The sequence below is a fragment of the Pleurodeles waltl genome, chromosome 7 (genome assembly GCF_031143425.1).
Source record: "Pleurodeles waltl isolate 20211129_DDA chromosome 7, aPleWal1.hap1.20221129, whole genome shotgun sequence".
Taxonomy (NCBI): Eukaryota; Metazoa; Chordata; class Amphibia; order Caudata; family Salamandridae; genus Pleurodeles; species Pleurodeles waltl.
In genome coordinates this window covers 1,028,625,336-1,028,649,070 of record NC_090446.1, presented here as the reverse complement: position 1 = coordinate 1,028,649,070, position 23,735 = coordinate 1,028,625,336, and the positions used below count along the sequence as shown (strand labels likewise).

The 23,735-nt window shown below is 45.0% G+C and overlaps 1 protein-coding gene across 2 annotated transcripts in view; it reads right to left on the bottom strand.

The window, feature by feature from the left end:
* Positions 1–23,735, bottom strand: part of LOC138245867 (actin-related protein 2/3 complex subunit 1A-B-like) — a 151,451-nt gene that overhangs the window by 43,563 nt on the left and 84,153 nt on the right. For both annotated transcript variants that reach the window (XM_069199846.1, XM_069199847.1), the window contains exons 5-8: positions 21,980–22,087; positions 17,072–17,278; positions 15,903–15,978; positions 11,037–11,230 (exon numbers count right to left, since the gene is read on the bottom strand). In XM_069199846.1, the coding sequence (XP_069055947.1) occupies positions 11,037–11,230; positions 15,903–15,978; positions 17,072–17,278; positions 21,980–22,087 (585 nt within the window). The remainder of the gene's footprint in view (positions 1–11,036; positions 11,231–15,902; positions 15,979–17,071; positions 17,279–21,979; positions 22,088–23,735) is intronic.

Below are 23,735 nucleotides of genomic sequence, written 5' to 3'. Positions count from 1 at the left end.
GTTGGCGTTCCAGGAATAAATTATTATGCTTTGGCATTCCAATTGAACCCCGTAAAAATGCTATTTTCCATTCCTGACTCCTCAGCTATTGGCGTAATGTTTAAAGCTATGTTGGGCACCGTCAAGGGAGCCTCTAAGGGATATCTTTACAAGTTTGGAGATCCAAAATTCTTTAAAAAAATAACATTGAAAATCCTCCACGATCTTGCAGCAAGTTGGAATTATTTGAGGGTGGCAGCAGGAGTCAGTTATTACAGCCCATATGCTCCGGTTTGGGACTCCCCAGGTACTCCTGAATGCTTAAAGGACGTTTTAGCACTGCCATTGAAGAATGCAGGGATAGTGTCTTGGGGGGATCTACTTAGCGAAGGAGTGGTAATCTCTCTGGAGGATCTTGAGGTTAAGCTGGGGGGTACTTTTTGTAGACTAAAGTATGCTCAAATAAAAGGCTGGCTACAGGAATCACAAGTATTATGTGGGGCTGCTGGCTTTTTGGAGGAATGTATGTTAACAGAGTCCCCCGGGTTTCAAATTGGTATTGGGAGATATCAGAAGGTTTGGATGGGGAATTTCCACTGCCCGTCTCCCTATGGGGGAAGGTTATGCTGCAAGGAAAAGTTGTCCAGTGGTGGGAATCTTCTATGTTAACCCTGTTTAGGATAGCAAAGCCGACATCTCTGCGGAGGAATCATTTGTTTACGATACATAGAGCATACCTATCCCCAGGAAGGTTCTCTAAAATAAGCAGCAACAAAGCAATTAAGTGTCCTAAATGTGTTTTACAGCTTGCTTCTGATATTCATATGTTTTATGAGTGTCCAGGGGTGGAGCTCTTCTGGAAAGATCTATGTAAATATCTCTCTCGCATGTTGGGATGGGAGGTTTTGGTAACTCTCCCTCTGATTATCTTTGGGCAGACACAAGGGGTAGGTGGTGAAAGTCACAACGGTAGTAAAGCTCATAATAACTTAATTTTTTATTCTATTTTGGTGGCCAGGAAGGAAAGATGTCGAAAATGGACGGTGAATACTCCTCCTATGCTCAAGGATTGGCTGCAAGCCCTCCTCTACTTTGCCAGAATGGATTTGGCGGTGGGAGGCTCAAGTAAGAGGAAAGAGGAAATGTGGGCCCCTCTGCTTAAGTGGCAAGGAAGATGAGTATGCCCATAGTGCAATAGGGAGAGTATAAAGTGAGGCCCTGTTTGTTAATGTCCAATGATTATTTCTCCTCCTCCCCCTCTTTCGTTAGACTGGTTGGTGTGGGTATACCATCTACCGCTCGATGTCTATATGAGAGGAAATGGGAGCTCCTTGGCATGATCAGCTTCTCTCTGGAAATGGTGCCAGGATCAACTATGGGGCTGAAATAGGAGTTTTTGTGAGATGAATGAGGACAAAAAATAAAAAATAAAAATATAACACCTAAAAATTGATGACACAGAACTTACGTGGGATGGGGTCGGTAACCAAGCACCACAAAATCCTCATGAATCTCAAGAGGCAGGAAGTCGGAGGCAGAACGCCTTTGGCTCTGCTGGTAGAGACAGGTACACACCACAACATATTTGGGCCTTTTCAAGGCGCTGGGGGGGTGCTGATTTGGGTTTGGGCAGGAGTTCCCTTCGAGGCCACAACTGTAAATGTGGACGGGGAGGCTAGATATGTTCTGGCAGAGAGACACCTTTATAGCAGACAGGTCATTCTCAGCAGCATACATGTCCCAACCAGGACCACACATCTTTCCTGTGCTCTCTCTTGGCACAGCTGGGCCAGCTGACAGCAAAGGCGCTGCTCCATTGAGGCGACTTCAGCTGTGTACTGGATACCACATTGGATCGCTCTACCCCCCCTCCCCAACCCCCCACCCCTACCCCCACTGCATGGTGGGAAGTGGAGGATGTTTGGCGCACACAACACACAGTAGATAGGGACTTTTTTATTTTGGCATCTACAAAGTCGACATGAGGTTGGACCACTGCGTTTGCTTGAGAGAATTATGCACATATGTCACTCACACAGAATATCTAGATCACAACCTCTCTGATCACAATCTGCTTCTCCTAGCATTTTAGCAGGCGATAGAGCAGCCCACGATACCAACGTGGAGACTGTAAAAAGCGGCCCTCATTGATATCCCCTTTCAAACCTCCTTAATGGAGCAGGTGGAACAATATTTTACCTCAAACCCTGGGATGGCTTTAAGCCATTTGGCAGAATGGGAGGCCTCTAAGTTAGTCGTAAGGCTGCATTGCCTGAGCCAAACAGTGGGAATCTGTTGTGAGCTTGACTGATAGCTCACAAGGCTGGAAGATGTATTGCATGAGTTGGATAACTGACTGGGCCATGCTCAGGAGGAAGAGGGAAAGTCAGGAAGACTCCTGGCTTGGTTCATCCACCTGGAGGTCAGGGGAGTCCCATCACTGGCCTAATTGCCCCATGGGAGCAACACTTTTCTACCCCGGTGATATCAACTCAGTGTTCCATGACTACTACGTCTCCCTTTATCGGCCGCACAAGACCGCACTCCTGGTCACATTGACTGCCCCACTGGACAGCCTGGCCCTTGGAAGCCTACCTGAGGAGGTGTTGGAGGGTCTAGAGGGGTATGATAATGGCTCTGAAAATACACAGTGCCATTAAGACCATGGTGACTAGTGAGTCCCCAGGTCCAGATGGACTCCCAATGGAGATTTATGCAACATTTGCGGAAGTGCTGGCTCTGAGGCTGGAGGTGGTGTGTGCAGAGGCACACATGGTGGGACAGCTCCCAGCCATGACTAGGGAGGCATTGGTGGTACAGTTGCCTAATTCAAGCTCCCCAGAGGCAGCAGTTACAGATTTCAGACCACTTTCCATGCTTAATATAAACTTCAGTCTTGCCTTCAGTTGTGAAGGACCAAATGGTTGACCAGCGAGAAGGGAAGGGGAAAACAACTTAGTCCTGCCTGACAGACCAGTACTTAGCGTGTCCGAACAGGATGATCTGGTGAATGTGGCTTGTTGTGGACTGGGTAATGGGCGCAGCAACCCCCCCACCCGATACGCTAGGATAGTCCCCAGGAGTATTCTCCCCATGGCATCCTTTGAGTTTCATACCACCCCTGAGACAGCAGTTAGAGTTAGATTAAGTTTTGGTTATTTTTTTTTGCTTTATGGAGCTATTGTTAAAACCCCGACCCCCATGAGGGCAACATGTGATTAGATACTACACCTGGAATCCCCTGCCCAACTTTTTAGGTAATTGCGCTCTGATACCTGAGAAGAGTGGTCCCAGGTCACTCTATTCAGGCCAGTCTCATTTGTCGTGTACCTGTACAATGAGTTGCACTGGGCCGTAACAGAGGCAGGCGCAGACATCCAGTATGGATGGGAATATGGGAATGGGCACGCTGCAGTGTGGGAACAAGCAAAAAAAAAAAAATGGCTCTGTAATTCCACAAGTTGTATATTGTCCCTCAATGCCCATTCTGACTTGTATGATTGTCAAAATGGCAATTAAAAATAAGTATATAAAAAATGAAATGAATGCTCTAGCTCACTTTTCATATGTAGGTTTGGACAAAGTCATAACAAATGCATCAGTGTGCTTCTGTGTCCTCATCCTTGACAACAATATTCTGATCAGTTTCTGCTCCATTTGTTTAGTCTCTCTGGAGTATAAAACCAGCATAATATTAAATCTGAGAATGCATGTGTGTGTGTTATGACAAATGTATCTTCCCTTTGCATGTCTGTGAGCATGTTGTCTAATTTTGCCTCCCACATGCTCTACTCAGGGGTTTTACCTTGCTTGCTGTTTTTTATTATGGGTTTGTACAGTTCTGATGTCCCATTCATTCATTCATGAGTAAGCACTTTACAAATGCAGTTTTATGGCTGGCTGCAAAGTGTCTAACTGAGCAAACAAGATCCAATGTCGTATTTGACTGTACCTTTACTGAACACCAACTTGCATGCGCCCTTCTCAACACACGCTCACTAAGAAAGCATTCCACCGAATTATGGGACCTCATCGCTACGCTCGCACCCGACATCGTCTTCCTAACCAAGAACTTGCTCAACACCACACCCGCCCCAGACATTGGCACTGCGATCCCCATCAGATATAAAATCACTCACCAGGACTGCACTAACAAACTGGGAGGAGGAGCAGCCATCATCCACAAAGAGACCATATAGTACACCACCACCAATGACAATACCACCACCCCTTGGAACAGCTCAAGTTCAAGTTCCACACAGATGACAAAACAACCATCAGAGGCATCCTGGCATACCAACCCCCAGGCCTGCGCTCCAGCTTCTGCAACACAATTACAGACTTCATTGCACCCCTAGCTTTAGACTCCAAGGACTACATTTTCCTTGGTGACCTAAATTGCCACATCGACAACCACAATGACAACAACACTGCACACCTCCTCAACAGTATGAGCAGCCTTTGATTGACCCAGATCATCCACGACCCTGCACACACCACAGGGCACACGCTGACCCCATTTTCACCTCCAGCAACCATGTCAAATACAGCCATGTCACAGAACTCACATGGACTGATCACTCCATTGTCCACTTCAGCATCTCTAGCACCCTCACCTCCACCCCCAGATTACCATTGCCCCTCCCACAGTAGGTAGAACAAAATCTCAGAGATCTGCTGGGCAGCTGCCCTCAACCCCTCCAACCCCGCTACTGCTACCAACCTCGAACAGGGAGTGAAAAATGTCAACGTCTGGATCACCAATTGCATCAACAGCATTGTGCCCATCAAGAGCAACATCCAGATAAAATCCTCCAAAAAGGCCAACTGGTACACCCAAGAACTCATAACAGCAAAGCGAGACAGCAAACAGCTGGAGAGGAGATGGTGTGCCACCAAGGACACCTCTGCAGAGCAGCCTTCAAGACCTCCCTCAACCACTACCACCACCTACTGAGGGCAACAAAGTAGACATCCATTGCAGCACGCATCAAAACCAGCGCCAACAACACCAAGGAACTTTTCAACATTGTTAAGGAATTCTAAAAACCTGGCTGCCAGCAAAACCAACATTATACCCTCGCAGGAGCTGTGCAACAAACTCACCCACTTCTTCCAAGGCAAGATAGCAACCATGCACAGAAACTTCGAACTCCAAACCACACCTATGGACTTCCTCGACAGATACACCCCCACCGTAACCAACATGAACCACACACTGACCACCTGGAACATTCTCTCCACCCAGAACATCACCTCCACCATGAAATCCATTGACTCGGGAACTCCCTCAGACCCACATCTTCAGCCTTGGAAACCAAAGGATTGGCCAGAAACTCACCACTCTGCTCAACACCTCCATCACCACTGCAACATTTCCCAACACCTGGAAACATGCCGAAGTCAGACCACTACTCAAAAACACTCTGCCGACCATAGCGAACCCAAAAACTACCAGCCAATCTCCCTGCTCGACACCGCCTAATCTGGCTTCCACAGCAATCACAGCACCAAAACTGCCCAGATTGCGGCCACCAACGACATTCAAACCTTCCTCAACGGAAGAGAAAGAGCAGCTTTGAACCTCCTCAATCTCTTGGCAGCCTTCAACACCATATCCCACAACATGTTGATGAAAAACCTCCACAACATCAGTATCCAACAGGACGCACTGCAATGGATCACCTCCTTCCTCACCGGAAGAACTCAGAAGATCCACCTCTCACCTTTCACCTCCAAACCCTAGGAGATCACCTGCTGTGTCCCCCAGGGCTCGTCCCTCAGCCCCACACTCTTCAATGCATATATGACCCCCCTGGCCAACATCAGACCCCACAGTCTCACCATAATTTCCTAGGCAGACGACACCCAACTCATCCTCTCACTCACTGATGACCCCTCTACCACCAGAACCAACTTCCATAGATGCACGACAAGCATCACTGACTGGTCGGAGAACAACTGCCTGCAGCTGAACACAGACAAGACTGAAGTACTGATCTTTGGCAACAGCAGCAACACATGGAACAATTCCTGGTGCCATCAAACCTAGGACCCGCACCCACTCCCCCCGACCACACCAGAAACCTGGGAATCATCAATGACAACAAGCTCACCATGAAATCAGAGATCAACACCATCTCCCATCCGCCTACTTCCTCACTTTGCACATGCTATGTAAGATCTTCAAGTGGCTATCCCTACACACGAGACGCACCAGGACACAGGCCCTCATCACCGGCCAGCTGGACTACAGCAACGTCCTCTACGTAGGAATCACCGCACACCTCCTACAGAGACTTCAGACCTTACAAAAAGCTGCAGACAGACTCATCCTCGGCCATCCCTATCGAACCCATATCACACCCCACCACTAGCAACTCCACTGGCTCACCGTAAAGAAGACTTCAAGCTGCTGATCCCTGCACACAAAGCACTACACAACCAAGGACTTGCATACATTAACCACAGTTTGAACTTCCACCAACGGTTGAGTAGACTATGCTCTGCCTCCCTTTCACTTGCCCATACTTCCTGCTTCTACTGAAGCAGAAGCAGAAGACGCTACTTCTCTCACATCACAGCAAAAACCTAGAACAGCCTTCCCATGCACCTCTGGACCATCATCTCACTTCTGGAATTCAAAAGGGCCCTCAAGACCTGGCTGTTTGAATAAGCCTCTGGGACCTGCAAGCGCCTGGATACCCTATCAGGTGACATACCCATACTGCTAAGTTGGCTCTGGTAGCAGGAAAGGAGTATAACCCCCCAAATGTGGTGCCTCTTTTCAAGTCATTGTATTTTCCAGATACGTTTAAGCACTTTGATTTTTTTCAACAAACCACCACTGCTTCTCCAAATCCAGCCTTTGCCATTCCACCATGTATCATTGTTGGGATGTCTGATGGTATTTAATCCCATTAGACATTCCCAAACAGCTGTTCCTCTGTGCAAGAGTTACAATCCACCTACCTAACAGCTGCTTTTTCTCCACTTATGCAAAATTGTCAATTGCCTTTTGAATCCTCATTAGCAGGGTAACAGGCATAGATAATGGAAATGCTTAGAATAGAACTAAGCCCCTCAGTGTGCCTCACCTGAAGATCCTTTAACCCCTGAAAAAGAAGGAGATATGTTAATGAATGTGCAGCCAAAGGAAACAAGCTTAAAGGTCTGGAATTTGTTCCAAGTGGACTGAGATGTTAAATATTTGTTATTTTCGCCATTGACTTAAAAGCCAGAAAACTCAATATATTCTTGCAGTTTGTCATTAGGGGAATGATAGAGCAAGCAGGGTTCATCAGTGAGACCAATATGTCCTGAGTGCAGATTGTCAGCTTATATATGTTTTTCTCACTTTTTTATCCAAGCGACATTATTGTTTGTTACTATTCATTCTGTAAATGATTCCATGGACACAGAAAAGAACAGGGGAGTAAGTGGACAGCCCTGACATCTTCCCCTCTGTATCACAGAGGAAAGGAAGGAAAGCCTATTTCCTCTTACCACTGCCTTTGGGTCTTTGCATCCTGCTTGCCTGCAGTTGGCAAAGAATTTTGACTTAGACCAGTTTACCGTGGACTATTGGATCTGTGACTCCTTAGATGAAATTCTGTCTGAGAAGCTCAAAACATTACCTAGGTTCCACCTGCCTGTCTCGTGGTTTAACAAGACTCTACTTGAAGAGAAAAAACTATATGAGAGCCTGGAAAGATTGTGGTGGAAACAGGATGATGATAGTCTAAAAGTCAAATACAAGACAGAAAATTTCTGAAGCACAAAACTGTCCGAAGACTCTTTTCAAAGTGGTCCAAGACCTTTCTGACCCCAGCAATACTGAACTTCCCCCTTTGTTAGCACACTTTCAGTGTGAGAAACTTGCAGGTTTTTTTTTTTACTAGGAAAGTAACGAATATCCTGCTCGCTTTACCACAGCCAAACCTTAATTGGAGATTAATAGTCAAAACAACAATCTTGCATCACCCCATTCCAAGAATGGAAACACCAGGGATATGGGTTATACTTGTGCAGAAACGCAGCTGTGGTCCCTTCTGGACTTGTCTCTTTTTGACTTTGTAGCAATCCATAAAGTCTGACCCACATCTAGATCCTCTTCCCCCAGCCAAAATTAGGACTCTGAGCTCAAATCTAATTCAAATCCTGGTAGGACTCCAGAATTCCTCCCTTCAGGAGGGGCAGTAACGTAAAGTATGGAAGCATGCAACAGCTCTACCCTTAATTTTTTTTTAAAACATCTAAACCCATCCAACTCGTCAAATTTTAGACCCATTTCTATGCTGCCTATTTTCACGAAGGTGCTTTAGAAACATGTTAGTGCTCAACTCACCACCTTAGTGGAGGCCCAAGGCGCTCTTCATCCTTCACAGTCTGGTTTCAAATCAGGACAAAGCACTGAATTTGCCCTTTTAGAAGTCACAGGGTGCTAGGGGTTGTGGACGGCATTGGTCTCGGCTCCACTTGGAGCCAAGAACAATGCAGCTACACGGTTTCCACTGGGCTGGTCTGCAGAAACCTTTGTTTCCACCAGTCAGCCTAGTGGAAACCCTGTAATGGCGCTGGTGGATAGACCACCAGCTCCACAGTGGTCTTCTCACTGCAAGTATGGCGTGGGCTTGTCCGACTGCTAAACTCTTAATGAGGTCCTTAAACTCCTGCCTCAGTTGTCTCCTCCTGAATGGGCTCCAACTCTCTAAAACTAAACGGTGACAAGTCTGAGGTAATGGTACTGTCAAGAATGCCCAGCTCTGTGGTCCTCAGAATTGCCCACCTACTTTAGGGGTCCTTCCAGAGTCTAAAAGGTGAAAAATCTTGACTTCTGGCTGGTTCTCACCCTGTCCATGAAACCTCAGGCAACCAAAATAGCCTGTGAATGCTATGGCATTATGAAATTGTTTAAAAAAATCCTATGGATGCTTCATTTCTCTTCCCAAAGGACCGTCATTCAGGCCATGATCCTTTCTAGATTGGACTATGGCAACATTCTCTATCTTGGGACAGACAAGCATGTGATCAGACTCCTCAGTGTGGTACAGAATGCTGCTAGGGTAGGCTTCTGTTCCCTTTGTCTAAACGTGCCTCAGCATCTGGTCTACTTCATGACCTACATTGGCTCACAGTTGATAAGCACATCCAGTTCGAAGTGCTCTGCTGCATGCACAAAATCAACTCTCAGTCTGGTCCGTGATGCCTGCATAAACTGGTATCTCCATACCACCCCTCCTGCGCAACTTTACACAGACCCCAGAATTAAACAAACTCGGCTGGGGAGCCGTTCCTTCTCTTTTCTTGTCTCCAAGCTCTGGAACACTCTCTGGGAATCTCTGAGAAGCTGCACCTCTCTAACCTCCTTCCGCAAGGATCTGAAAACATGGCTGTTTTAAGTTGTCATGTGCCTGGCTGCCCTCCAGTTAACTAGCGCTGGGAAACAATAGTAATAATAATAATAATAATAATAATAATAATAAGTACTATTATTATTATTGCTATTATTATTATTGCTATTATTATTATTACTATTGTTGGTGTTGTTATTATGAATGAGGCTTTATAAAGTGCGTAGCTACCCCCAAGGGTACTATTAGAGGCAGCTACTATTATTATTATTAGTAGTGTTATTGTTATTATTATTATTATTGTTATTGTTTTTGTTGTTATTATTGTTATTATTAGTGGGAACAAATGCTGAAAATTGGACACACATCTTGTTCAAAACACTGCTTCTGCCAGGCAATAAGGATGATGGGGGTACCCTACAATGTAAACCTTAGGATGTTTAGATGTTGAAAATATGCATGGTTGTGACATGTTTCCATGTGACCCAGGAATGATACCTGCAGTCAAAAGGTAGATACCCTTCACAAGCATTTTACTGCTTTCTAAATGTCCTGAATGCACTGCATCCAGTTTATCACCCGTATGTGCCCAGAACCATAGAAAGCCCACACATTTCTGGTATTGCCATGCTGAGTAGATCTAAATTATGGATTTTGGTCAAGCCACGGCAGGGATATTCTGCAGCTTGAGGGAGAAGGCAGGAAATGAATTTTCTTTGAAAACAAATGCTAAAATTTTGACAAATATCCTGCTCAGTGGATTCTCCTAGCCAGACAAGAAGTGTAGGGGATTTTTGGCATCCATCAAAAGAAAGCTTATAAAGTAACAGATGTGGAAATATATTGTTTATGTATGATTCTATGTGGCCCAAGTATGATACTCCAGCCAATAGGCAAGTGCCTTAAATTGTTATTGCCTTTGGGCATCGTGAACCCACAGCAAACCCATACATATATTGTCCAGCGCGTTCTGCAGGCCAGACAGTCAAGGCAAGGGAGCTCTGTCTTGCTCTGCTAAGATTTCTTAGGTTGTGCAGAGTAAAAAAATATATAGTTTTAATTCTTTGCATATAGTCTTGAGTTTGGTACCAGTCATCAAATGAACAGTGAACCATCAACAGTCATTCTGACATAATGCCGTGGTCTGTTGTGATATTACATAATTAATTGTACCTTCTACATTCTTTACAAAGACCCACATACATTTAGCATTGCCAGACTCCATACATTCTGTGCATCATTTGATTGGTAAGCGTTTCACGATTTGTGTTTTGTCCGTTTCAGAAAAACAGCAAACTGTTCAGCAAGTTTCGTAAAAAATTAAATTAAAACACCTCCACATTTATATCAAGCTGCCTGAGATATTGACGCAGAGTTTGCACCGATACATAGCCCGGAATGAGCTGCAAAGATATATATGTATGGATCCACATGGAGGAGTATTTGTATACTGATTTTTTTTTTTTTTAAATCTCTGGGGTAGAAGTGTGCAATCATCCCATCAGTAAATGAATGGGGTTAATTTGACCTGCAGAGAAGAATCGTGAAAATATATTTAAGGAGGTGCCTGTGAGTGTATTTATAAAAAATAACTGTATCACTTTACACTTTTATAAATATATAGGTAAACAATTTTACAAATATATCAAGACACATTAGGTTACTTTCAAACGTTTCCAAAGGAGCAACACTATGAAAACTCACCTGATGCTGTTTTGATGGATTGTGGTCGCCGCAGGGTCCTCGTTGTCGACTGTTGCTTTCTTATCCAGATTCCGGAAGTGCTGCATGGCTGACATGTTCCCCTTGGAGCTCTGCTTCTCGCCGCCGATTTTCCCAATGACCTCAATGTTGTCCGGGTTGCTATATGTGAAGAGGTAGGGGCAGCAATCGTGACCCTGCGAGGGGGATGCAAGGTCACCGTGCTATTACTGTACGTAAAATACTTGCATTAAAGAGGCTGTCCTTGAGTGTCCTGATTGGTTAAAAACAATAACCCTGACTGATGTCATTTACTTTTAAAAATGTACTATAGATTAAGGGGAAGATTTAAAAAAGTGATGCTGCACCCAGTGCAGTGCCACTTTTCTTTCTCCCCCTAGCTCCCCCTACAGCCACTATGTGTGCGTACCCTGGCACAGGGTAGGGGGCAATAGCGTCAGCATTTTTTACGCTACTGAGGTACCGTTCCGGGTTAGCGCCAAAATACAGTACATAGGGGCCCATTATGAATAATGGTGTGCCCCCTTTTAACGCCTGCTTTGAGCAGGTGTAAAAATGCTGCAAAAAATGCCTCAAAGAAATCCTTTAGATTTCTTTGCACCATTTGTTCAGCCCCTCCTAACAGGGGAACACCCCCTTGCATACATTATTCCTTGTACAGGCATAATGTGGCTCAAGGGGTTACAAAGTGGTGTAATGCAGGCATTGCGCCACTTTGTAAATCTGGTGCAGCGATTTTGGCCTCGTTGGGCCACATTAGCTTCAACAAATTACGCTAATGTGGTGCAAGGAGGCCCTAGGCCCTCCTAAATCTGGGCCTAAGTGTCATGAGACGCACTGCATCATGTGTCTCAAGTCATCTGATGCTACATCGACATCATCACATTCACAGACAGCGAAGACTCTCACACCACAGTACCAAGCAATGTAAGCCTGACACAGCCCAGAACCCTAACCTACAAAGCCAGCCACACAAACCTACAAAGCCAGCCACACACCTTCACAAGATGCATCTTTCTCATAGGGCTTCTTTTGAACTGGCGGTCATTCATCATACACTTTACAAAAGAGTTGACAAGGATAATGCAGGCACCAGTGGCTAATTTAACAGATGTGCACATACAACTTTATATATAAGCGTCTTCTATAAGGGTGCTTTTCTGAAAAGGCATCAAGTTTCTTCGGGAGCAAAAGGAATCAATGCTTGGTCACTATTCCATAATTAGTCTGAATAGTTTCAAATTTACACGCTTAGATATATTACAAAAAAACAATGCCCATACATAACAAGTTTTTGTGTCGCCCTTGAGCCACACAAGGGGATGCAAGAGCAACCAAAACCTAAATGAGAATTATCAAGCGACGTAAGGCCACCTTGTGTGGCCCTACATCACTTGATAAATCTAGAATAACGCAAGGCAGTGCAAATCTCTGCCTTGATTTACTCTGCGGTATGGGGGTGTCCCATTGGTGGAGTGTGGGTTCCCACTCATCCATCCATGGATTTTGGCCAGATTTTGGTAGACCTGGGAATGGGTCAAAATGCTACGCCTCCCTAGGTGAGGCTCAACAAGGAAAAATGTCTTTATTTCTCCTTGTTTTCTCCTCTTTATATGTGTGCTGCGTATTGCAGCACACATAGAAAGAGGAAAAAGCCTCTAAGGATTGTTTTTGTGCATGGAGGTTTCTCTTCCTGCTCAAAGACAATCCTGCCTACAAAGTAGGTACCTTTGCAACATGGCGCAAGGGTGCCTTCATTGGCACTAGGCAGCCAAAAGTGCGCCAGCGCTAGGTGAAAGGACAGGAATGCACCATACAATGCAGCAAGGTGGCTTCCTTTATTGCGCTACATGCAAGAATGATTAATATGCCCCCAAGCGTGCACAGCAAACAGAACACAAAACAAAATCATAAATTCTATTATTTCTTGGTCTGCTTCTTACAGTTATACATCTAACACCAAGGGGGTCATTCTAACCCTGGCGGTCGGTGACCGCCAGGGCTAAAATGACGGAAGCACCGCCAACAGGCTGGCGGTGCTGCCTTGGCCATTCTGACCGCGGCGGTAAAGCCGCGGTCAGAAAAGGGCAACCGGCGGTTTCCCGCCGGTTTACCCCTGGCCCAGGGAATCCTCCATGGCAGCGCTGCTTGCAGCGCCACCATGGGGATTCTGACCCCCTTACCGCCATCCTGTTCCTGGCGGTTTTCACCGCCAGGAACAGGATGGCGGTAACGGGTGTCGTGGGGCCCCTGGGGGCCCCTGCAGTGCCCATGCCACTGGCATGGGCACTGCAGGGGCCCCCTAACAGGGCCCCACTAAGATTTTCAGTGTCTGCAAAGCAGACACTGAAAATCGCGACGTGTGCCACTGCACCCGTCGCACCCCTTCAACTCCGCCGGCTCCATTCGTAGCCGGCATCCTCGTAGAAGGGGGTTTCCCGCTGGACCGGCGGGCGGCCTTCTGGCGGTCGCCCGCCGGCCCAGCGGAAAAGCCAGAATGGCCGCCGCGGTCTTTTGACCGCGGTGCGGTCATTCGGCGGTTCCCGCTTGGCGGGCGGCGACCGCCGCCCGCCAATGTAGGAATGACCCCCCAAGTGTTTTATTATCTTTTTAGGACTTTTAAGGCTATAAATCACATCTAAATTTCAGTTGACATTATTTTGGAAATCTATATAATCAAGTTTATACGTATTCATAATGTGCCACATTTCCATGGATGCACCATCTCCAACAGAGAAATAGTGACATTATAATCTTTGCAATTGACGAGGAGGAGAAGAGGCCTAAATAGGCACATTGGCGACATGGTACACTTGACGATGTACTTAGCGCTTAGGAGCACACAAAGGTCTTGGAAGTAGGAACAATGATTGATGGCATTTTGTTCTACCTATCATTGATTTTTTATTGCAGTGTGTGAATACAAGGACATAACCCTCACTCCCCCTATTTAGATAAATTTCCTGAAAGTTCAGCGTAGGTGTTTGCATTTGGGGGCCATATTGTATATTCCAATTACACACTATGGGCCTGATTACAACGTTGGCAGAGGAGTTTATTCCGTCCCAAATGTGACGGATATCCCGCCCGCCGTACTAGGAGTCCATTATATCCTATGGAACTCGTAATAAGGTGGGCCGGATATCCGTCACATTTGGGACATATTAACCCCCGCCGCCAAAGTTGTAGTCAGGCCCTATATCATGTCAAGAAATATACAGTGCATGTATTTATATACGTTTTACTTGCTGTGTTTGTGTCCCTTGTGTATCAATGATACTCTCATGCGCTACAGATTAAGGAAATAAGACACCGACCTGAGATGACATGCCTCCTATGGCTTTATAGTGTTGGTTCCTGCCAAGTTTGATATTTTATCCCATATCTGTGCCTGCACTGAACCAGGTGATAATGCACTGACGAGCGTATAATTGATTTTGATTTAGTTCTGAAGAAAGCCCTGGAACGTTAGGCCTCTCACATAGGGCTGAAACATGTCGGCTTCACATTGGGTGTAGGATAATTATATCTATAGACACCCTAACCTTATCTCTTTTTAATAACAGCAGGACCACTGTTAATGAAGTTCCTGGTAGGAAGTTATCCTAAATGCTCCCTGGAATATGGTCAGGCACATCCTAGTGTTTAGTGACCAGTATGAGATCCGATGATGAAGCATGACACCAATACGGTGTGTGATGATCTTAAAAAACAGTCAGTGATGATCATGGACTTCATGTGATCATGTGATTTCTTGTTTGGAACACCTTGCTGTGGTTTGTATTATGTTCTTTTGTACGTGTTCTCTTGGACTGTGAACCTTTTCCATGGTTGTAAAACGTCTGATTCAATCTATTGTGCATCTGCCTGGTACTGGTAGTGCTAGCATTAAGTGAAAGAGGGTAGATAAGAGACAGGAAGACAGACAACATTTACCCTTTGTGGTAAGGTTTACAACCTATTTCTCTATTTTAAGAGACCCAAGTAGTTGGAACAGGTCTATCACTACCTTGCACTGTTCATTATTCTTGACCGCAACATTCTTGTTTTTTCTTATGTCTGATATTTCTTGGCCCAATGTCACTCAGTTGTGAGAGTACTTCTGACTATGCATCCCCTATAACTGTGCCCCACCTTGTGCTCCTGTTGTGCCTGTCCCACCATAGTCATGTATGAGGTTCTGTGAGACCTCAGCTTTCTGCACTTGACAAGCTATCAGTCAGCAGAAAAAGGGATTGATCAGTTAGACTATCCAAGATATGACAGTCAGCATCAAATAAACCTCACAGATGTCAGGCACTAACCATGACTACATTCCTGCCACCATCCACCTTAATTCAGAATTTAATCACGTCAAACTTATAATTCCAAAGATCCCATTTGCTCACTTCCAAGCTGGATTCAAACTGGTAAGAGATCTGAGGCCAAATTTGTTTCGCTTTCTAGATGGACTGCCAAGGGAAGGTAATGGACTCAGTAATAGCTGTTCTGACTCGCTCCATTAGATCTTGTGGATGCATCCAGTGCCCTACAACAGCCTGCTACCCCAATGTCTCTCTCATTTGAATGGATCAGAACTTAATCGCTTCAGTCCTAGTCAGACCTGTTAAATGGGGCGGTCTGCAGGGCTAGATATTATTACCTTTACTACTTAATTTTTTAATTCAGCCCTTGGAACCTTGTATGTGTCATTTTTATGTGCTTTATATAATCCTGTATGAATTAATCCGATTATACAGTGAGAAAGGAGAGCACCATTGTTTTATTTTGTATATGTAGATGAGACTATAGGACCAAAGCTTTGAAAACAAATTTAAAGAACACAACAAAATAACAGATTGCACTCACAGCAGCAATGAACTGGTTCTCGGATACATAAATCACGCTCAGAAAAGGGAGGAATTCGGTCTTCAGCTGGGTCACCCTGCAGAAAAAGAAGCCTGAGTCATTCACTCCTACACAAATACTGTGCATATCTGTAGATCATAGAGCCTATGTGGCAGTGCACAGGAAGCAGGTCTGCGCTTGCTTTGTGGCCGCAGTCACAATTATTAACTAAAATGTACTAAAAAGTACTCAACTGAGGAAAATGGGAACCATATTTTGTGGGGCAATTTTAGTGTTGGAGTTCACACCATACACACACATACACACATGGATTAATTTAACCTTTTTGCATGACACATGTAGGAAAGGGTGCTTTGATAATATGAAGTGGCATATGTATGAAACAATGACGCACCACGTTGTCATCTTGTCCTGCATCATAGGGTAAAGGCAGGAATGCACTGTATTTAAGGGAATAAGGTGCATTACTGACTTGTCTTACATGCCTGTGGCAGTCTAGCGCCAACGCAGTCAACCTTGCACCATGGTGCAAAGGTGCCTTTGTTGCATGCAGGATTGTTATTTACGTGAAGGAAGGGGTACCTCACGCCACACAAAAACAGTCCTGGGAGGCATATTTCTCTATCTATGTGTGCTGCAGCATTTCTCATTTTTACGCTTCCAGTGGGAAGATGTACGATTTTGGCACATTCCAATACATCAAAATGCAAGGGAGTTGTGTGAGAACACCCATCACAATGCCCATGGGCCCAGGGCAGAGTGCTACAGCGCAGCAATTTGCACTGTACATGAATTGCTAAAAAAGACACATTTACGTTAAGACATAATCACTGCACACATAAGTATCAAAGGAATTAAAGGAATTTGCATAAATTGGCAAACAGCTATTGAAAAGGCCAGCAGAATTATGTTTTAATGGAGCAGGGTTGACAGCATAACTGAAAGGTAAACAATTACCAATTGCAAAAAGTCAGCAAAAATGCAGTACCACACACAGTGGGTTTTTAAAGTAATTTTTCATATGTCTGATCTAGAACAAATTAATTGAATCTCTGAATGTAAACATTATTTGAGAGAGACTGCCTATACATTTCCCTGTTCCATCCCGCCATCCCTTTGTGACCCACAAACGTACATTCAGACAGACATCCTGAAGTGCATATACTTACACCTTATCTCTTGCAGCATCAGCGACGGTGACAGTGCTGTCATGACTAACCCAGGCGAGGCATTGCCCACTTGGAGAAAAGCAGACACTGTGCACCCACCCGCCACTGTCTCCCTTCTCAAATAGAAGTTCGCCGAAAGGCATCTTGGTGCCCCAGGGCGTTGCACTGGGTTTGTCTTCAATCTCTTTCACATAAGCTGAAAAGACTCTGACAGGCAATAACACAGGAAGAAACTAAATTAAAAACAATGATATTGAAACATCTTGTTATACAAACACAGTGAAATGGCATTAAAATATATACACCTATGCTCCATTAGGCCTTTGCCTGGCTAGATTTTGGCAATGTCCTTTTTTGGATATTAATGACCAGCTGTTAGAAATCCTTAATCCACACCTTCTTGAAAGGATTGTCCCTTTAGCCTTTAAACATGCCACCATGCGTGTACTTTGAAAAAAATCAACTCTGAAATCTAAGGATCCCATGGATCTTTGACCTCTAAGGGTTTGCCAACATACACCTGGGTAGCTCGTTGGAATCACACAGGATTCTGGACTGGGAACTGAAAATAGGCCCGGGCACCAAAATAAAAGTGGTGCCGATTAGCAAATAAGATAGTAAAAAAGTGGCCCACATTTCCAAATCAGTTCAGCTTGTGAAGGCATGCTACATATGTGTTTTCCTAGGTGTGGGCCATTGCAAGCATTTGTGCATGTGTAGGCAATGCTTGTAGTAAATTGTTAGACATTGGATTGTTTGTTGACTGGGATGTGAGCCCTGGTCAAGCAGCAGCCACAATCCTAGTCAGGGTAAGTGCCAGGCAACCCCAAATTAATCTGTGCTCACCATCTGGTAGCTCGCCACAGAGCAGTCAGGCTTAACTTAGAGACAATGTGTAAAGTATTGGCTTATCACTTCAAACAGTAAAACAGTGAAAACTCCAAACAAATAGATCCCAAACTAGGTTAGAAAAAGAGATCTGAATTTAATAAATAAAAACATCCAATGAGTATAATTTGAGGTATAGAATTTTCAAGGAATAAACTGTACAATAGCGCTTAAAAGCAAAAAGCACAAACCAGGGATATCTGGTCGCTCTGGACCGGGACAAAGTCAAAAGCTCTGGCTGGCCGCGATGGAGCGTAGGTCGTCTACAGGGACCCAGTTAGGCCCCCTAAATAAAAGTATCTTAAATCCTGGTTGCGGAGCATTGCTTAGGTTCTGAATCATGCAAAAGAGGTGATGTGTTGGTTCTGCTCCACGCAACAGTGGCAATGCATTGGTTCCGAGATGCCGTGAGGCTGTGCTGCTACTTCCTGCTGCATCGTTGAGAAGCCAGGCGTCAGGCCTTGCGATGCAAAAAACCTGTCTCGGGGATGCATTGTGAAATCAAGGCAATGCATCATTTCCCATGCGCATGTATGCTGTGATGAGGAGTTTTGGCGCTGCTGTCGAGTCTGCTGTGAATGGGGATCGGAGGTCTTTGCGCTGGGAAAAGCATCACAGTGGTGGTTTTCAAGGCCATGAGCCGGTTCTGTTCCACGCAACAGTGGTGATGCGTTGATTCTGCTCTCACAGCAGAGGATGCATCAATTCCGCTGGAGCAAACACCTACAGCCCTCTTCCAGGGGGCCAGGAATGGGGTGGCACCACTTGGCAGGCCAGACTCACAGATGGCAGAGTCCAGGTTCAGGAGCAGGGGAGTTGGAAGTCTTCTATGTCCCTGGGATGTCAGATCAGGAGGCCACTGAGCTAGAACTTGGACTCACTCTGGGTTCAAGTGATGGAGGTCCAATAGTTCTAACCCAGGCAGGGGGTGAATAGCAGGCAGCAGGGCAGCACTGCAAGACAGGAGTCAGGCAAAGCAGCAGTTCAGCAGGGTGGCAGTTCTTCAAGAGCACAGCATCCTTCTTCCTGACAGAGTCTTCACAGGTCCAGAAATGTACTGAGTTTGTGGTGTCAGAGGTCCAGTTCTTATACACAGTTTGGCCTTTGAAGTGGGGGAAACTTCAAAGACAGGCCTTTGAAGTGCACAGGGGTGCTGTGCTGGCTCCAGACTACATAGAGGAGGTTATGCAGCTCTTCGTATGGGGAAAGGTGTAAGTGAGGCTGTACCCAGTTCCTCTCTTCCATCCTGCCAGGATGGTCCATCAAGTCACACCTAAGATCCCAATGGGTGTGGCTGTCTAGAGTAAATACACAAAGCCCAGCTGTCACCCACCCCAGGCAAGTGATAATAGACAAGCTGCAGGCACCAAATGGCTAACGTCAGAAAATGCCAACTTTCTGAAGGTGACATTTTCAGAATTGCACCAAATTAGAACAGTTTATCGCTTCCAGATAGTGAATTAAACCTTTAAAATGGAATAAGGTAATTCCAATATTATCCTATGGGGGAGATAGGGCTTGCTGTAGTGAAAAACAACTTTGGGGGTTTTTCACTACCAGGCAATGAAAAACTATAAAGTACTTGTCCTGCCTCTAAAAATGCATTGCACCTTGCCCTCTGGGTTCTCCAGGTCCTTCCTCAGGGGTGACTTATATGTATAAAAAGGGAAGGCTCGGGTCCTGCGAAAAGCGTTATTTTGCCAGGTTGACATGGCAGTGTAACACTGCACACAGAAACTCAGCAATGGCAGTCCTGAGACATGCTTAAGGGGCTACTTAAGTGGGTGGCACAATCGGTGCTGCAGGCCCAAAGAAGAATTTAATTTACGGACCCTAGGGACATGTAGTGTATTTTACTAGGGACTTATATGTACACTAGATATGAACATTGGGGAGAAGCCAGTAATACCATGTTGAGGAGAGAGAGCATTAGCACTTTAGCAGTGGTAACGTGCACAGAGTCCTAAAGCCAGCAAAATCAAGGTCAGAGAATTGGAGGAAGTGAGTAGAAAGGTTGGGGGAAAGACCACCCTAATGCTGTCAGGTCTAACATAACTCAAGAGTAAAACATGGCCCACCATACCATAATGTTGGCCCTCAAAGAGCCAAAAGAACAGCTGACCTATCAGATCAGCCCTTAAGGCATTGCCAGATTGCATTACCCACTGACTTATCAGTCCAGCCCTTTGGGCATTGCAAGACTGCACTATAGTCAATTCCACCCTGATTCTGGATAAGTCCAAGGTTTAGACTCCCCTTTAGCACAGAATCTTTGCTACTAGTGATCGTCAATGACCTTAGGTTGGCAAGTGATACAGGCAGTGTCAATGCCCTGATTCTCTTAGAGCTGTTGGCCCTAATCAACACCATCAATCATGCCATCCTCCTGAGCCATTAAACATCAGCTGAAAATATTACTTTGTCTAACACGCCGACACTGAAATCATTGTCGGTTCATGACTTGATTACATAGAAGCCCTACATTTTAGCATCTTAAAATACTGCATATGCAAACTACAAATGATTTTGAATGTGGTAGGCTACATTTAAATGCCAGCAGGTTTATCTCAGTCATTCCTTTACTGCAGGCTCTGCACTGTGACTTCCAGGTCCACCAATCCTCAGCACGGCTGACAAGCCTTTCAATGATTATATCCATAACTCTTAGCAAGGCTGCGTTGACTATCAATGCGATTGCCAGGACTTTTTTACTTTTTGTGTACCAATACTTCTCAGCACAAAAGTCCTATAACTGTATCTGATTGTACATACATTTCCAAAAGGATTGATCTGCTTTAAATACAACAGCACAACCGTTTTTGAAGCAGATGTTCTATGATCAACTAACTGTGTCTCACCTCTTTCCATGAAAAATGAGTGTGGAAAAAATGAGAATCCTCTTTCCCTTCAATCCTTTCACCTTTGGTGATGGTGCACCAGTCTTATTTCATGCTTTCTGCAACACATTCCTGCATTTGCCATTGTGATAGACGTAGATAGATATTGAATGGAGGACAATAAACATTTCACCATGACAAATGCTTTGCATGCTTGATAGTGTCTTACATTAATCTCTGAGCATTCCATTCACTTGTCACTCAGGGGCAGATGCATGGAAAGTGGTGCTGTGCCGAGTGCAGCGCCACATTCCCTGCGCTCCTTAGCGCCCCCCTACGGCCACCATGTGTGCACCGTATTTAAAATACAGCGCACCATGGCGGAGGGTGGGGGGCAATAGCGTAATTTTTAGTGACGCTATTGAGGTACTCTGCAGGAGTAGTGCCAAAATGTTGGTGCTACTCCTGCAGAGTACAGAGGGGCCCGCTCTAAATAATGTTATGCTCTTTTTTAACACCTGCTCTGAGCCGGAAAAAAAATGGTGCAAGAAAATCGCTTAGATTTCCTTTCGCTATTTTTTCAGCCCCCCCCCCAATGGGAGAACGCCCTCCTTGCATACATTATGCCTGACGCAGACATAATGTGGCGCAAGGGTTTACAAAGTGGCGTATGGGAAATGACACATTTGCATCAAAATAAATGCTGCAAATGTGGATAAGGGGACCCTAGGGGCTTATAAATATGCCCCACAATGTTTCATGGGTACACGATCACAATGAAAATAAATCTTTGCAAAACCCTTTTAAGTATAAGACTCTTGTAAGCGAAATTCTGCCGGTCAAAAGGCAAGAACTGTCAGAAGGTGTTACACAAGACATGTGGCCTGTCATAGCTGCAAAGGTGCGTATGTGTGAATGCATGCGAGTTGTGTGTGTCTATTAGCCATCTCTGTTATCTGTGTACATGGTGTTATTTGTACAGTGCGCATCTTGCCACGGGTCACAGCCAACTTCCAAATCTTAAAAGTAAAATTCCCCGGCTGTAAATGTTATCCGGAACCCTTCTGCAAGTGGCTGTTCTAGAACTATTGCAACGCCTCTGGTGCCAGCTTGGGTTATTGTATTGTGCCTCAGCTGGAATAACACCTCATGCATTCGACTTTATGATGATAAGTGGCTGTACCTGCAGTTGAAATCACTAGATCCTGCGGCCAGCAAGACATTGTTGGGATGCCAGGCCAGGTTGAGTATAGTAGATCGGATGGACTTCTTGATGTGTTTGCTTAGCCACCTAGCAAAGGAGTTAAGGAATGGTGGATTAATGTACATGGCCCTTTGTATATGCACACACAATGTTTCTTCACGCAACACCCTTTGCAATCAGTAGGCGGAGTAACCAACAAGAAATCTGGGAGATTATCAAACAGCATCGTGCCTCTGCATTTGACATATTAGGGAGAGCATGCCAAGAATATCACAATGTTTCGCTGTGCATGAATCAGCTCTACTGCATTGACAAACAGATATAAAGGGCGCAGCATCATATTTGCAAGGGGTCGTGTGCCCATGGCATCATCAGCCACACAAACACAAATAAGGCCCTGCATGTGTGACACTAAGCGTGATTGAACACTCCACCGCAGTGAAAAGTCTGTTAACCAGGATCTTTTATGGTTTTTAGACTCGAGGCATACCCTCAAGAGCAACTGCCTTCATGCTGATGGCCACTCAAAGGTAAATCACATAATGTGTGTATTTCACAATTACACATTGAAATATCGCGCACTATCACCCATCCCAACATTTGCCCATTGGTTGTGCTTGATTGATTTAATTTGCAGGTGATATTTAATACAATGCTAGATCACGCTACTTTGTGTGACTTTAGAAGGTGTGGGTTTGCATTGATTCAAAAGGAGGTTTAAAGAGTTGTATCAATGCAACGCTCAATTTGCATCAATAACCAGGGGGTTTGTACTCCATACTGTTTAGCGGTAAGCTCGCTGAGACCTTCAGCGCAAATATACTTCTGCATGAATATCGCTTAACCATATTGTTTATGTTACTTTGCGGTACCTGAGTCAGGCAGATCATTAGTATATCTAGGCCTGTATGCCTTCAGGCCTGCATCGGTACTGATTTTGTGTAACCTGACCCCCCAAAAAAGGGGTTTGCCTCCTTCTCTTTGATTAAGTAATTGGCGTTCAGTTTCCCTCCTCGGATGCCTCTGTTACCGACGACATACTACAAATTGCCTCCTGGGACTCATTCTTAGCATTTACAAAGCTGGAGCGTGACATTTCCTCAAAATGAACTATCTTTACAGGACTGGTTACAAAAATCTCAGCGTGTCAGTAAGAACCAGTGGTGGACAAGAAATATAAAGCCACCTTAATGGACCCAAATGTGCCCACGCTTAATTTTCATGATAACGTTTTTCACAGGTGCAATTGAAGAAATACATTTTTCAACACTTCTGCTTCCTGTAGAATAGGGGTGGGGAAAGGTGGGCTCCCAATTAAAGCCCCTTTGCACACTAGCGAAATGGCTGCTGGTTTGCAGGACTGTGACTGCAACACGCACTTCTGGATCAGATTCATGCTTCTTTGGGAGTTGTGACTATGCACACGGAGAGATGTATCCTTGCAGAACAAACTGTGCAGGTATTAAAGCATTATGCTCTTTGGACAGATCACTGCTTACATACTAGCAGAGTAACACACGCATGACGTGTCACCCAGTGAAATGCGTATAAGGAGTTGCATTGATACAAAAGTGAAGAATAACTGAGATAGCCATAATGCATTGGGACATAAGAAGTTGGGTCATATGGGGTTGCCACATACAAAAGATGAGTGTAAAATATTGATTCACAAGGTCCACAATACAAAGGAGAGCAGAAAGAAAGATAAGCCTATAATGCTGAAGTATACATCTGA